We start from the raw sequence: 15,975 nt of genomic DNA, 5'->3' as shown, positions 1-15,975 counted from the left end.
TTCTGTGAAGGAAAATGAAATAGACAAAAACCTTTCAGCCTAGTAAAGAGGTGAAGTGGGGTAAGGCAGAGGTCTGCAAAATTCTGCACAGGGAGGTGGGTGGGGAGAAACCATATCCCAGCTCTTCCACTGTGTCCCACAAGCCAGGGACATGGAATGAAATTAGCTGGCAGCCACTCTGAAACATGAAAAAAAGATGTTTTTTCATAGACTGCATTATCAAACCGTGGATTACAGAGCACAGTGGCATGCAGGACGTGAACTTGCACTGATTAGATAAGGGCCAGCAAACAGAAATGTGACTGCTGTCCAGGGAGCTGCAGACAGACAGAACCAGAGATGTTATACCAAAGAAGCATCAATCTCCCACTGTGAAAAACAAACTCCTACATTAGTGCAATCCAGCACAGCCATTTTCCTATTTTTATTCATGTGTTTGTGTGTGGTATTAAGTGAATGCATCCGTCTCTTTACATGTGTGTTTATCACTTACATGTTTTCTCCCGGGCTTTTCTGTCCTGACCCAAAGCCCTCTCCCTTCTGCAGGGGGTTAGACCCACCTGTGCCACAGGAGATCTGGCAGCAGCCTCCTGGAAGACACTGGGATCTGCCTTTTTCCCACTGCTGGCAAGCATTTCCCTCTCAGGAGCTGCTGTGGTGAGGCTGGGTGGTGGAACAGCTCCCCAGAGCATTATTTTCACGGGCTGTGCTGGCCAGGAGGTGTGTATCCCATTGCCGTGTGTGCACAGCTCAGAGTACAGCTTTTCCCTGTGACTCACAAGCCCAGGCAGATTGCAGCTCAGGAGATAAGTGGTTTAATGAGCCTCGTCAGCAGGCAGATGCTGTGCAGAGAGTACCACAGAGCTTTAAGGAGTCCTCCTGCGTCTCACATACAAGACTTGATTTTTGAATGGTCCTGGGTAATTTAATCCCTAATACAACCCATTGTTGTTTCATTGGTGTACAGTTCTTAGCTATGGGACTGTTTCTGTTTGGTTTTCTGCTTGTTTTCTAGCCTTATAACGGGTCTCTCTGTGTCCCAACAGTTACTCAAGTGCCAAGGTTTCCTGATGCTGAACACATCACAGGCACTGCTTTCAGTTTGTGCCCACTTCTCCAGCTTGTCATCTCATTTCAAGTCTGACATGCTGGTGTGCAGCTTTGCTCCAGCCATAGAGTCACTGCCTTGTTCTGCAGGACAGCAGCGCTCACTGTAATTTAGTGACTCTGAACCCTTTTACTCATTCAGCCACATGGTTCCAGCAGTCACATCAGTAACTGGCACAGGTCTCAACTGTTTCATGCAGCCTCCTTCTGGGTGTGTAGAATGATGTCAGAACACTTCAACCCATTGGGAGGCAAAGGGATTTGATCCCAGGGTCTTTCCCCATGGAAGTCAGCACTTTTACTACCTTGTAGTTCTTGTGCTGAAGGAGACTGTGACACTCCTAACTCCACTGCTAGGGTACGTATGTATGGCACTTCCTCGAGTGAGGAAGCCAGGGCAAGCTGCACTCCACATTTCTGTGACAAAGAGAACCACAGAAGCCTCTATCATCAGTAATAAGCATCAGAGCAAAGTCATCAGGGTGATGCCATGCACATAACGAAACAGAGCTGGAAACTTCTCAGTTCTGTGATCAGTTGCTCACCATAGTAAACCCCTGACTTAGGATATTGTGATGCAACGTAAGAGACATTGAGGGAATGATAAAACATACTTGTGTGTGAGGAGTATGTGAAATACCGGGGGGGAAAAAACAGACCAAGGAGAGGATTTCTGCCCTGGCAGTGTGAGCCAGACAGTCCAAGCCAGGGTGAGGACAGCTGGCAGCCCCACCTGTGCCGAGGCTCTCTGCCTGGGATGCTCTGCCATCAAAACGTGATCTGCTCAGATGATGCAACAGTGCAGCTCACGCTGCAGCTGCACATTGAGCTGCCGGCACTGAAGGTATTGCCCAACTACAGCAACAGCTCTTTTGGAAGTCACAGCTCTCTCCAATGCCAGCCCTGGCTTGTTTGTTCTCTCTGTTCATTTGCTGGAACTCCCTCATGCTGTCCTCTGGTCACCTGTGAGGACAAACAGGGATAAGTGGAGTAGAGGAACTGGACATCAGTGCAGATCTCTGAAATGTACAGCAGGGGACAGGATCCAAATATTTGCTCATTTCACCACGTTTCTCATACTTAGATCACAGTTGTTTTTCCATCTCACAGCTACAATTTGTGCTGCTGCTCCCAGAAACCAGTCACTTCTCACTGGTCTCTTGGAGGTCCTGCACTGGAGTGCAGGCAGTGCACTTGGCCTGGGGGTGGGGTGTGCATGTACCCCTTTTCCTATCAGTGATGCAGGAAGTCACCCTGTGTACTCCCAGCAAACCCTAGCCAGTGGGAGGGCCCAGCCTGCTTGCGTGGACAGTAGAGAAACTGAAGTGTTTCTGCTCCTGGCAAACAACCCGAAGGCAAAATGCTCCCTGTGTGTCACCTGGGGTACATCTGGACTGACCATTATCAGTCTTTGTCCTGGTCACACCCTCCTCCAGGCATATCCCCAACTCTGCACCCCAACAGCCCCCATCCCCATCAGAGATCCCACACAGCCATGGGCACCCTGGTGCTTATCAGAGAAGGGGCTGGAACCAACTCCCCGCAGACACCTTCATCCCAGACACAGATGCACAGCACAGCTTCCCTTGAGCATTGGAGGGGACAGCTGAGGATACCCCAGCAAGAGCGATTTGTGTTCGATTTGTGTTCGTATGTGTGTGTGCACCAGTGCATCTGTCTTTTGTCTCTCTGGGTGCCTGCGTCTCTCTTTCTCTCCACCTGCCTATTTCTGCCTGCTTCCGTCTGTCTCTCTTCCTTTCTGCCTCTCCTTGCCAATGCATCTCTGTGTGTCTCTGAATGGCTGCATGTCGCTTTGTCTCTCTGGCTCCGAGCATGTGGACGTGTGTGTTTTACTGTGAATGTGCCTGACCCTTTTCGCATGCCAGTGCATCCATCTGTCTCTTTGTGTGTGTGTGACCTCGTCTATATGCCTGTGTATGGTTGTATGATGGTTCCACGTCCGTGTGTCCGTCCATTCACCCCGTACATCCTCCGTACATCCATCCGCCCGTCCCGTGCCCCGCCCGCTGCCACAGCCCTTCAGCACCGCTGCGGACGGACAGCTGCTGCCGCCTCCTGCCGCGGCGGCGCCGCGCACCGCACCGCGCACCGCACGGCTTGGCTTCGCTCCGCACCGCATCGCTCCGCGCCCCGTCCCCGCCAGAGCGCTCCGCCCCGCGCCCCCTCCGCGCCGCGCTCCGCCCCGCCGTACATAAGAGCCGGCATCGCCGCCGGTCCCGCTCCGCCGCCATGAGCTACAGCGCGCAGCCGGCGGCGCTGGCCGCCTCCTACCGCCACCTCTTCGCAGAGGCCCCGCGGCGCCCCGAGATGCCGGCGGGCCGGTGGGCGCGCCCGGGCGCGGAGCCGGAGGCGGTGCGGGAGCTCGGCGCGGAGCCGCGGCGGGCGCGGGGCAGCGAGAAGGAGCAGCTGCAGGGCCTCAACGAGCGCTTCGCCGGGTACATTGAGCGGGTGCGGGCGCTGGAGGAGCGCAACCGGGCGCTGGCGGCGGAGCTGGCGGCGCTGCGGCAGCGCTCGGACGAGCCGCGCCGGCTGGGGCAGCTGCTGGGCGGGGAGCTGCGCGCCCTGCGCGCCCGGCTGGAGGAGGCGCACGGGGAGCGGGCGCAGGCGGCGCTGGAGCGGGCGCGCCTGGCCGAGGAGACGCAGCGGCTGCGGGCGCGCTGCGAGGAGGAGGCGCGGAGCCGCGCCGAGGCGGAGCGGGCGCTGCGCTCCCGGCAGCAGGCGGCCGAGGCGGCCTCCCGCGCCAGCGCCGATCTGGAGCGGCGGGCGGCGGCTCTGCAAGAGGAGCTGGCGGCGCTGCGGAGCGCCCACGCCGAGCATCTCGCCGAGCTGGGCGCCGCGCTCCCGGCCGCGGCCCCGCCGCCGGCCCCGAGGCCCGACCTGGCCGCGGCGCTGCGGGAGCTGCGCGCTCAGTACGAGGCGCTGGCGGCCCGCAACCTGCAGGCGGCCGAGGACTGGTACCGCGCCCGCTGCGCCCGCCTGCACGAGCGGGCGGCCCGCAGCCAGGAGGCCGTGCGAGCCAGCCGCAGGGAGGCCGGCGAGTGCCGCCGCCAGCTCCAGGCGCGCCTGGTGGAGATGGAGAGCCTGCGCGGCGCTCACCAGTCCCTGGAGAGGCAGCTGCAGGAGCTGGAGGAGCGGCACAACGCCGAGGCAGCCGGCCTGCAGGTGAGCCGGGCGGCGCCGGGAACCGTCACTGTCCCCTTCCCTGGCACCGGGCAGCCCTGGGCACCCGGCAGCACCGAGCATCCTCCTCCCGCGCCATCCGCACCAGCCAGCACCTCCATCCCAGCAGCCGCGCCCTGTAGTGTGTAGCACCGGGAATCTCATCCCAAGCAAACACCCGGCGCGATGCCGGACCGGTACTCGCCACCCCACACTCTCCCTCCCCTGGTCCTGTGCAGCGCTGAGCATCTCTGCGGCCTGCGAAGCGCTGCAGCACAGCTCTGTCCCCTGCAGCAGCCCCTTCCGCAGCTCTGTGTAGGGCTGGACACTCCAGCCCCATGCGGTGCCCCCCTGTCCTGCATCGCTCAGCGCCATCGTCTACTCTGCCCCGATCGGTGCCGCTCTACACGAACACCCCCAGCACGGAACCGCGCCCAGCCCTCCTGCCTTGCGCAGCACCCACCCATGCAGGCAGTGCCCCTGCAGCACTGCGCAGCGCCAGGCAGCCCTGCAGCCTTCCCACCACCCAGCACTGTGCCTCTCTGCCCTGCACACAGATCCTGCCCACCAGGCATTGCCTGTTGCCTTCACCCTTTATCCAGAGGCCAAACCCCACAGGGCAGATTTCGGGGAAGCAGACCAGGACACCCCTCCAACACCCCCTTCCTGCAAGGGACATCCCTGCACACGGCAGCGCCGTTTGGGGCATCGATCCGTCCCTGCCCTGTCCCTTAGGGATCAGGTCCAAAATTGCCTACACATCATTGTGGGTAATTCCTCGAAGCTGTCTGCCCAAGCTTGGCCCTTTGCCCTGTGGCCTGGCTCTTGGCACCTGCACTGCAGAAATTGGAGCTCTGCAAATGTTAAGTCTGGGCTTGCAGACAGATCCCAGCATCTTTATGTCTTTGGAAAGACTCATGTAAGGCAGACACTGAGTGCTCCATGTCTCTTATTCCATTACTGCAGTATTGCCACGTTTTCTTGCTACAGGGAAATGTTCCTGATTTATAATAAAATGGATCATGACACTGTCCTATTATATGGCTGTTAAATGATCTGTGATTTCTAAATCAAGCCATTTCCTTCTAAATACTGAAACAGCTGCCTTTAATCATATCTGGAGGGCCCAAGTAATGCCTTGTCATTTCCAAGGCCAAATTTTGCCAGGCACTCTAGAATTCAGTTCAGTGACTTAGTTCCAAGCTGCTTGCAAGCTTCCTGAATAGTTGACGTGGTCTTCAACAATTTTTGTGGAAATAGGAATATAAAATATTATCTATAGTGAAAAAATTGTATGCAGTAATCTTCTTAAATAGTTTTGATGCCATGTGAAAGAGGGTTCTCGGGAGCAACCTATCAATTGGGGAAAAAATCAAGCAACTGGATTAAACAGCATCACAATTGAAATTGCTTTAGTGGCAGCATGGCAGTGCTTTCCTATATGACCCTCAGGATCTGCTTTATGTGTAGCAATACTTAAGTCTTTTGAGCAATGTGCATGTGTAGCAGATAAGTAATTTCCCTGGCTGCAAACAGTGGAAAAGGTTGGAAGTGTGTCTTAAAAGCAAATATTCCTATTGTCTGAGCTTTTAAAATGATCCTGCTAAAGCAGGGGCATGTCTTTATAATTGTGGGCTGCCCAGTCAAATCTGAACCAACACACAAGAGCTTTTTGTTCGGGGACAGGTTTGCAGTGATGTGAGGAGAGGGTTTTTATTCTACCAGCTGGTAGAGCTGGGGTGTGGAAGAGAGGTGCAGACCAGGAACAAAGAGAACCAGTTTTGAAAGAGATTTTTGTTCATGTGTACCACAGGCAGAGGGAAGAGGGCTGGAGGCACAAAGAGGCACAGCAGCAAGAGTGGAGCTGTCGTAGGGTGGGGATCACTTCAAGTCATCCCTTCCTGTCCTGGCTCCATGCAGCAGCAATCTCTCTGCATCGGAGCAGAGACTTTAACCTGTACAGCAGCAGCAGCCGTGCATGTCCTGGGGCTTTTCAATTGATGCCCCAATGATCTCCTCAGAGGCACAGCTTCTTGCAGGTCTTTTGCTGTGGAAAATGGTCAGGGCAGCATAGGTCAAAGCAGAGACCACAAGGATGGCTCCTAAATGTCCTGCAAGGCTGGTTGTGTCCAGCTAATCTGACTGAGACATGCTCTATGCTGCGTTCAGGACGAGCTGCTACTCTGGGAGGCTCTGCTGAAATGGGCTCGCTGCATCAGGGTCAGCACAGCTCCCTGCCCCTTGGGCAGCTCCACACGCCGTGACTGCCTCTGCACTGTCCACGAGGAGGGTTAGGCAGGAGAGGAAGCTGAGGACATGATAGGAATGGGAAGGGGACAAGATGAGGATGATGTAGCAGGACAAAGATCGTTTGCCTGAGCAGAGGATCTGGAAGCAATTGCAAGGGCCTGACTCTGGGAGGGGATGCAGGAGAGTGGAGGTTGGCGATGGCCACTGCAGGGATCTGCAGGAAGGGCTACATCGTGGTTTAAGTGCAAACTGCTGACTCATTCCTGTTACAAATCACGCTCCTCTGGTGGCACAGTGGGACAGCTGGCAGCAGGAAACCTGACTGGGAGGAGCCCTATGGGAGCAAGCTTAACTGCTTTAAAGCTGCTGCTCAGATACCTATATGCATGTGGGAAAAATACAGAATGCTTGTTTTCTGAGAAAAAAAAAGTAGAAGAAAAGATTAGTCTCCTATGTTAGCAGGAATTCTGGACTTGGAGTCCTCCACATCTATCAGATAGAACTAGTTATAAAGGACAAAAGGCAGGGCAAAGCTAACAGAAGGACACCATTGTCCAGCTGACCATCCTGGCTCTTGCAGGGCAGGCTCCTGTCTCTGTAACCTCCTCAAATCCCTGCATTCAGTATCCCCCATTCCGGGGCTCTGAGGCATTTTCCCAGGAAGGTGACAGACTTCCCCACCTAGAAGGGACCCCTGGCAGCAGCACCTCTCCTTCCACCTCCTGGAAGCATGTCCCAACCCCTCTCAAGCCCTGCAGATGCAGACTGCAGCCTTTCTTCTGTGCTGCTGCAGTGCAGGGTGCTTTCACTTGTCTTGTTGAACCACTGCCTCTACTTTGGTGATGTTTAAGCCCAAAACCTCCCTCTGTAGCAGTCTGCCTTGTTCCCTGCAGGGCTGGGGGTCCCACCACCATATACTATTCGCCCATCTCACAGACCCTGCTGCAGATAGGAAACGACATAAATCCATCAATGGCTAAAGCCTCCCCCATTGTGCACACTCACAAGCCATGCCTGGTGCTCTGCCTGCTTCTCCATCCCTGCTAACATGCATTCATGGTTCCTAACTCCTGGTGAGATATGCCATCATGGATCGATTGCCCATTGCAACTTCCCTGTCTCTACAATGGGCAAAGCAGAGCGGGACTGTGGGAGAAGTCCTGTTCCAAACACAGGGCTGAGCGTCCTTGCCTTTGCAGGACACTATTGGACAGCTGGAGGATGACCTGCGAAACACCAAAAACGAGATGGCTCGGCACTTGAGGGAGTACCAAGACCTGCTCAATGTCAAGATGGCCCTTGATATTGAGATAGCTGCCTACAGGTAAGGCCGCTCTATTCCTGCTCTACATGGACTTCCCAAGCCCAATCCCCTGACCCCACTAGGCTGCAGTATTTTCAGGGGCCCAGAAAATACTTGGGTACACACTCAAGGAGCACCACAAGCATGCTGTTCATCTCCCCCCCATGGATCTGCCACACTCCTGCCTGGGGAGCAGCCATGGCTCCACGTCCTGCCCCGATCTAGCAGCTGTGAACCACATCCCTCAGCCATCCCAGAAGCAGTATTTCTTAACGGGCAGAGTTGGGGTTGGAAACCTGTCTCTCTTGCAAAGTTAAGCATAGATGCAAAAGGCTGTGCCTCAGGTATTTATTTTCCTGGTGTTTCTGGAGAGGAAAGGAGAAAGTTGCTGTCATGTACCCCATATTGCAAATCCTCCAGAAATGGTTGACCAAAATAGGATTTTGAATCAGTTTCATGGTGCAGTGTGACCTGTGGTGATGGCTTGGACTTGCCTGCAGGGCACAACTTGCTCTCAAGTTTTGCAGATGTTTCACATCCCCATACTAACATCTTCCCTTGTGATGTGCTTACAGGAAGCTGCTGGAGGGAGAGGAGACCCTCTTCAACATGGGAAGTGGCGGCCTTCCATCACTCAATTCCCTCCCCAGCCCCACTTACTCCTTCCAGCCAAGGAGCTTTAGTTCCTCTACTCTGTCCTTCAAAGAGGAGGAGCAAGGAGAGGTTATTAAAGTGACCTCTAAAATATCATCCAGCAGGGCTGAGGTGATTGAGGGGACCATAACCTCTGTTAAGAAAAGAGGGAGGTTAAACCTGCATGGAGGAATCCTCACAAATGCAAAGATGTAACCATTAGGACCCTGTTCACAAGCATTTGAGGGGGAACAGTCTCCACTCGGCCTTGAAATTGCTCCTCTGGGCACAAAGCGCACTGGGCTCGCAGGAAGCCTCCCTTAAAACCACATAACACCCCCGGGACACCAACACAGGGATGGCTTCCTTTGGGTCCTGCCACACAGAGGCCGAGCTTGGCACATTGCTCCCTTTTAAATGGGGTGGGGGCACACAGGACAGGTAGCTAGAGATGCATGGTGGTCATTGTGGTGGTGGCACACGGGCTCATAGCAGGCTGCCTCTCACCTCCTGCAGTGGGCGGGAGAGGGGCAGCCAGCTGGGAATGCTGCTGAGCCAGCTCTCCGGGGAGGGAAACAGCTCCACATGTTTACTGTAACTAGTTTCAAGGCTACGTACCTTCATCAACTATCCAAATCCATGTACAGCTAAACTCTTCCACACTCCTCAAACTGTAGCCATCCACTTTTAACCCTAGAAGCACAGAAATAGCCATATTGGACTGTAACCACACCTGACTGATCTCAGCCACGTATGTTTTGAACTATAAAGGAATGTTAATTTTTCTTTGTACTGACAAATCTTGTTTTCTGACAGCACTAGTCAAGCCAGGCATACGGGGTTTACAAGCAGCAGGCACAGGGTAGGGAGCTGCCACATTGGAGGTGAAGGCACCACCATGCTGCAGGGTGCACACCTCACGTGGTGTCACTGTCTCCCAGTTTGAGGGTCTGAGGGTTCCTTGTTTGGCTGCACAGTGTTCACATGAAAACCCTGTGCCCAGATTAGCATCGTGCCCCAGCCGGCACTGGGAAGCTGCAGGACTCCTGAACACCAGCCCGCAAAGCATCCTTGTCTCCGCTCTAACTGTTCCAAAGTGTGCCAAATCTGATATAGGATTTAACAACCATAGGTTTCCTTCAATGCCTTAAATTGCCAGCGACCGCTTTTGCAAGAGCCGGAGACGCCGCGTGTTGTGTGTCAGTGCCCTGGCAGGGTTATCATCCCCAGCCCTCGCTGCCCTTGCGGTGCTGCCAGAGTAGTTCCTGGAACCAGCAAATTGTTTGCTCGCACTCTTTCCTTCTTCTATTGTAAGGCACAAGTTAATAATTAAAAAAAGAAATAGTTGTGTGGATCAAACCGAGCTGTTTTGTCGTCTTTGCTGCTGCGTCATCTTGGGAACACACCTGAGTGTGTGCCCCACAGCTGGTTCAGTGCCCAGCAGTCCCTCTGGGCTCCTGCAAAGAGCTCAGTGTCAGGATGCAGCTGCTCCTGATGGTGACACTGGACCCACCGATGGCAGTGGGGCATGTCTGGGGCTCACCCCAGCTGCCTCTCGTGGTGGCCCTGCTGTGCAGGGGTCCATGGCCAGCTGGCTGAGGGGGGAAGGTCTGCCACAGCCAAGTACACCCTCATTTGCTCAGAAAGCAGACTCTGAGGCTGTGATTTGCATCACACCCCTGACAGCTCAGTCCCAAGGTACCTGTCATTTCCTCTCCATGCTGCCTGTGTGCTCAGGGGTTAGAAACAGCCTTGTGCTTTGCCTGCACAAGTGAAGATAAAGTGATTTAACCAAGATCAGATGAAGAGAGGAGGGTGCACCCACCTCCCAAGTAAACTCAGCGGTCATAGGTGCTGTGACCAGCCGTGGCTTATATTTGGAAGATGCACACGTTCTGTTTGAGATTTGCCTGTAGAGGGAAAGAGCACAGGCAGCTCCCTACAGCATGGCCCTGCCAGAGCACACAGTCTTGCTGCTTTTCCATTCCTGCTTTGTTGCACCACATCATGGCAATCTGCCCCAGAGACACAGTGTGGCAGTCACAGGCTTCTCCACCAGAGCTGCAGGCCAGGGGCAGCATGGCTACACCTTGATCTTGTCACACTGGTAACCTTGGGGACCATGCCTTGGACAGGCTGCTCACCACAGGGTGACAGCCCTGGGGAGGGCAGCCCTGCAGGTTGGCAAGGGGCAGGAGGGGGGTCCCAGGGCATGGCTGGAGCAGTGCAGATCACCAGCAGCCCCCAGCAAAACAGCACAGAACGGGGTGTCCAGGCAGTGCCTGGGGGAGCCAGCACCTGCAGAGTTAAGTCCAAGGCACTGGCACATAAAACAAGATCAAGAAATGTCCAAATATCTCCTGGCTCATCTGTAACTTAAGAAATGCAAACACACAGTATTTCTCTGTCCATTGGGGGAATAAAAAGCAGATGTGACTGTGCAGCTAATGAAATATATTCTGAATTTCAAACATTCTCCAGTGCTGCTGCTTTCTGTCCCTTGAGCATAAGAAGCCTGACCTGTCCTTTGTTCCCAGCACAATCCTCATTCAGAATTCCTGCTTGCTCAGCTAACTGGATGCTAATAATGAAGCTGGGAATTTTACTTTGGTGATATCAATATGAAGGGCCTGCAGTGGCAGAGCAGGACAGAGGAGCTGCAGGAAGGACAAGAAACTATTTTGGAAAATGGCTGAAGTGAGGGCCAGCCCAGAGATTTCTTGCATTTCTGGAGCTCTGCAGCAGTTTGGTGCTGTCTCATAGTGTTAAATTCCAGAGGTGACAGAGGGGCAACAGATAGAGAGGCCCATGACTACACTCATTCTCTTTATGAGAAGAAAAATGACAGCAAAGAGGGACTGAATATGTGGCCAATGCTGACCTCTGGCTATCTCCATCCAGCCTCCTTTTCCATTGCTTTCTTCTTCAGAGCAGCTCCTTTTACCTGCCTGCTTATATGCACCAGAAGGTTTCTACAGTGAAACCATAATCTAGAACAGGACAATAAATTCTCCTTTGTGGTCCCATCTTTCTTATTGGGTTAAACACTCAGGCTGCCAGAGGGAAGGAGTGACTCACACTGCAGATGCTGAAAGATTTATACCTCTATAAAACTGTGACCTCTTGGATAAAAGACAGCTGTGGACATGGACTGCACCATCACCTCAGGAAGCAGCAGAGCACAGCTATTTCTCCATGATACTGCACATCCTTCATCTTTATGCTAGGGAGAACTTGAGCTTCCACACAGTGAGACAAATTCCCACCACTGGACTGGCTGCTTGTTTTTTCCCTGAATGTAGATGCTGGCCCATGCAGTGGAGATGTAGAGCTCCCTGAAAACAGACAAAGTTGCTGCACACAGAAAAGTTTTGCTAATGAAACTTATCTAGATGCTGCACTTCATTAAAAAGTAAGCCAAAGAAAAAGCAGACAAAGAAAAAAAAAAAAAAACGAACCAAAACCACAAACCCCAAAACCCCAAACGTTTTCCTTTGGCAGGAATGCAAATATCTCCTTTTCCAGACTAAGGAAGAATGCTGTCATTCAGCAAGAAGGAATCAATAAGCAATTCAGAGCAGTCTCTTCCGGCACCTTTGGCTGGATCCAGCCAACTCTCTCTTTGCCAGCTCTTGGCACAGACACCTCTTTCAGGAAAGGAGCTTCTTCCTGCAAAGAGTGACCCACATGGAGCCTGAACACCAGCAGCCAAACAGATGTTTCTGAATGATCAAATGTCCCCATCACTGGGGTTTGACACTTGGAAGCAGAGTTTATGTCAAAATAGCACAAGCAATGCCAGCTCATTCATGCAGGACTCCACAGGCCTATGGGAATAAGGATCCCTTGGCAAATGCAGCACAACATGCAAACAGGGCACTGCCTGGGGTGGGGTGGGAGGGTTTTCATTGACCGTGGTCTGCTTCAGTGCTTCCGGCTGAACCAAAGGGGTGCAGAGCTGGGGAGTCAGGGGGAAAGCACTCCTAAAGATGGTGCAGGGGTCTTCATCCAAAACCCAGCTCAGCCAGACATGAGCCTGCAACTCTGTGACAAGCAATTCCATCCTTGTTAAAGCAGATACTGTGCTGGTCAGAAGTGACATAGAGCATAACACATGCTAAACATCTGCTTAGACAGAAGAGAAATACTCAGAAAATGTCAGAGTGCAATTCCAGAGCCCCAGGTACACATTCACTTGCTGACGGCAGCAAAGCTCTTGAGGTGCTGTATCAGTTCTGAAACAACAGAGGCCCAAAGTCCATTCCTACCACAGCAGGGTCCCTCTGCTCCTTGGCCTTTGAGTCGAGAGGCAGCTGCTGCCTGCCTGCATGCCAGAGAGCACAAGGAGAAACAAGTTCTTGGCTCTCCAGTGTCCAGAGCAGCCTCGTAAATGCTCTGACAGACACGTAGTCATTCTCTGAGATGATGCACATGCAGACTCAAGTGTGGTCTGTAAGAAAAAGCTTTTTGGAGATGCCAAAAGCTGAGATCAGACTGAAAAACAAGGTTTACACTGAGGCTCAGAACATCATTAAGTCTAAGCAAATTTTCAATGGAAATGCAGAAAAAAATAAAAAAGCCCTAAGTCCCAGAAATGACACCTCATTAGCAAATTCCTAGTCTACCAAGGAGGCCTAAGAGATGTGTGAATAACAATGCCTAAAGCCAAAATGATTCAGCAGGCCAAAACATTTCAGCTAGATTCTTAAGGAAGCAAGGATTACAGGATCATACCGTGACTCCATGTCCTCTTTACCCTCTGCATCCTCCCCATCTAATTTCTCATGCTCATCAGCTTAACTTCAGCCACATTTGAGAGCACTGGAAGTCTCCAAGACACCAAACCCCTCTCAGTTTCAGGCTATCAGGGACGTAGGTGAAACATCCTCATGGACTGAGAAGCTGAGCTTTCCCTACTGGACACCAGAAAATGCATTCACAGGACAGAGGTTATGGATGCCTCAACACCAAGGGCTCCAAAGCAGTTCTCACAGAAACACAATTTCTCTCAATCCTTACCAAGCCTCCACCACCCACTTTTCTATTGCTAACGTTTCCTTTGGAAGAAAACAGACATTTTAAGCTTTCATTTCCAAATAGACTATTATACCACACAATTAGGAAATGCAAGTTCTCTTTTCCACTTTGGGAAACATTTGTTTTGCAGACCACTGCTGTATTTGACACAAATACACTGTTTTACATTAAATCCAAACCCAGTAAGGATAGCAATACAGCTCCAGCAAGAATTCTGCAGCTGCAGGGCAGGTAATCAATATTGCATTTCAGCTCAGATGTGATTACCATTTTTCTCTCAAAATTAATAGAATTTGACTTGTCCAGTGATTAAACCTGTATCTATGGCAACATTCTGAAACCTCAGTCAATGTAAATATCCTTTGGCTCATTCAACAAGGGTCTCTTAAACAAGACATGGTAAAATTCCATTTGTGGCCACCTTGCTTTTCTTTCTGCTGAACTAATTAGTGTTACAGAAGAACCACGAGGTAGAAAAAACAAACAAAAAGCAGAAGTGAAGAGAATGCATAATTTACAACACCTCTCCATCTCTCAACAGGTATTTATGACAGCCTAAAAGGTACATTTTAAGAACCTAAACACTCAGGCTGGCCCTTGGTGCATTCTGTTGAGCATATTAAAAGATTCATGGGAACAATGGGACAATCTCTTTTTAAAAAAGGCATGTAATACATAAAAACTCCTATATCTGTTAGCAGTCTTTCTGTCAGCTGCTGGAATGAATCCCTCCACAGATTCGTACTGACAACAAATTTCATACAAATTATATTCCACGCTGAAGTAAAACCAAAAACGGCAGGGATGTAATTTTCCTAGTGACTGTTAAAAATGTATTAACATAAATCATTACTCATAAATGATTAATGATTCCCTGAAAATAAATTCAACATGGACTAGTATTAGATAAGCTTGAATGGTTTTTCAATAAAACTCTTTGGCTGTTTCACATCTACAGAAATAAGCTGTAAGAGCTCCCCTGGCTCACACGTGCCACAGTCTGGTGGCAGTGCAGAGCCAGGCTGGGTGCAGTGTCATGTTCAGAACATAAATTACAGCTACCCCTGGCCACTGCAGGTCCCCTCTGCTCAGAGGGCTCAGCTGCACATTTCATCCATCTATTGAACCTTATCTTCTTCTTACACTGGACCTGTACTGAAGGCAAAGAAAACAGGTAGAATGTAACCAATACGACTCTGCTCATGATTTGACTGGAGCTTGATTCTGCATTTATAAGAAATCCAGAGGCCAAGGCTCATCATCTCCTCTTGCTGGGAATTAGCAGGTCTGTACCTGAACTCAGAATTATGCTGCATTCACAACCAGTATTTACTAAGGATCTGTGTTAGCCATGATGCTGTCAAGAAGGTTATGAGAAAGGAAAACCAGAATTATCTCATGAAGTAAAGAAACAATAGTGTCTGTAAAATAATGAATGAGTCCAAGCACACCTTTCCTCACTTCCAGAGCACGAGGCTGGCTCATTTCCCATGAGGGCAGAGATGCCATCCCATAGACGGCCTCTTGTTACAGATGCTCTTCCATCATCAGGACCAAAAGTGGCTGGAAGGAAGCCAAGGTTAAAAGGAGACCAACAGAAATAAAACAGCAGCAGGAGAGCTGAAAGAAGATTGGCACATTTTAAAGCAAGCAGGCTGATTATGCAGGAAACCACAGAGCCTCAGCTCAGCCTTGGCAATAGCTAAAGGTCACCCTGCTGCACACGGATGTGCCCCAGGGGACCTGCAGCGCTAGAGAGAAGGAACACATCAGTGCCTTCAGGTGAAAGAAAGCAGGATGTTCAGCCAGGAAAACTATGCTAAAAATACACTTTCTGAAGGCAGGTGAGGAAGAAATAGAGAGAAGTGGACAAAAGGGAAATAACAGGTCACTAAGCATTCATGTCAAAAATACCACGGGCTACAAACCTTCAATCCTCCTCATTAAGCCACCAAAAGGGTAAAGAAGGGAGTGTTGGCCTTCTGCATTTTAGCCAGCATGTGATTTACCCCACAGGAAAATCCTTTGAAGGTACCCAGGAGGCCCTTTTTTTTTTTAAAGCAGAATTTGACACTGACATTACTGCCAGTGGCAGCACAGCCCCCTTGGGGCCATGCAAGTCAAATGCATCCTAGAATGACATTAATTTGAATTAATTATCAGTTTCCATACAGCTGTTAAACTCTGCACATCAGCCCTTCTGTTGACATGAAGTTCAAGCCAGGATATGGGTGAATTTGCAATCTAAAATGTGACTATGTTGATAATGACATTTTAGCATAGAGCTATAAATTTGAAAACAAATCCCTGAGTGATAATGGAACAGGAAGGGGCAATATTGAGTATGTGAAGCAGATGCCTTGATTTCAGTGGCAGAGAAAGAGTCAGTTCACAGGGACTCAAGAACAACAGCCAAAACCACGAAAGACTAAAATTGAGAGGTGGCTTTCACAAAAAGATGTTCT

The 15,975-nt window shown here is 51.2% G+C and overlaps 1 protein-coding gene across 1 annotated transcript; it reads left to right on the top strand.

The window, feature by feature from the left end:
* The first annotated feature begins 3,327 nt into the window (after positions 1 to 3,327).
* On the top strand, positions 3,328 to 9,822 carry INA (internexin neuronal intermediate filament protein alpha). The gene is made up of 3 exons (XM_063405382.1): positions 3,328 to 4,290; positions 7,737 to 7,861; positions 8,416 to 9,822. Exons 1-3 carry the CDS (start codon positions 3,358 to 3,360, stop codon positions 8,687 to 8,689), a joined length of 1,332 nt encoding a protein of 443 aa, XP_063261452.1. The 5' UTR covers positions 3,328 to 3,357; the 3' UTR covers positions 8,690 to 9,822.
* The last annotated feature ends 6,153 nt before the right edge of the window (positions 9,823 to 15,975 follow it).

Source organism: Prinia subflava, chromosome 9 (genome assembly GCF_021018805.1).
Source record: "Prinia subflava isolate CZ2003 ecotype Zambia chromosome 9, Cam_Psub_1.2, whole genome shotgun sequence".
NCBI classification, from domain to species: domain Eukaryota; kingdom Metazoa; phylum Chordata; class Aves; order Passeriformes; family Cisticolidae; genus Prinia; species Prinia subflava.
Note: the sequence above shows the minus strand (reverse complement) of the source record. Positions and strands in the feature narration are given on the sequence as shown.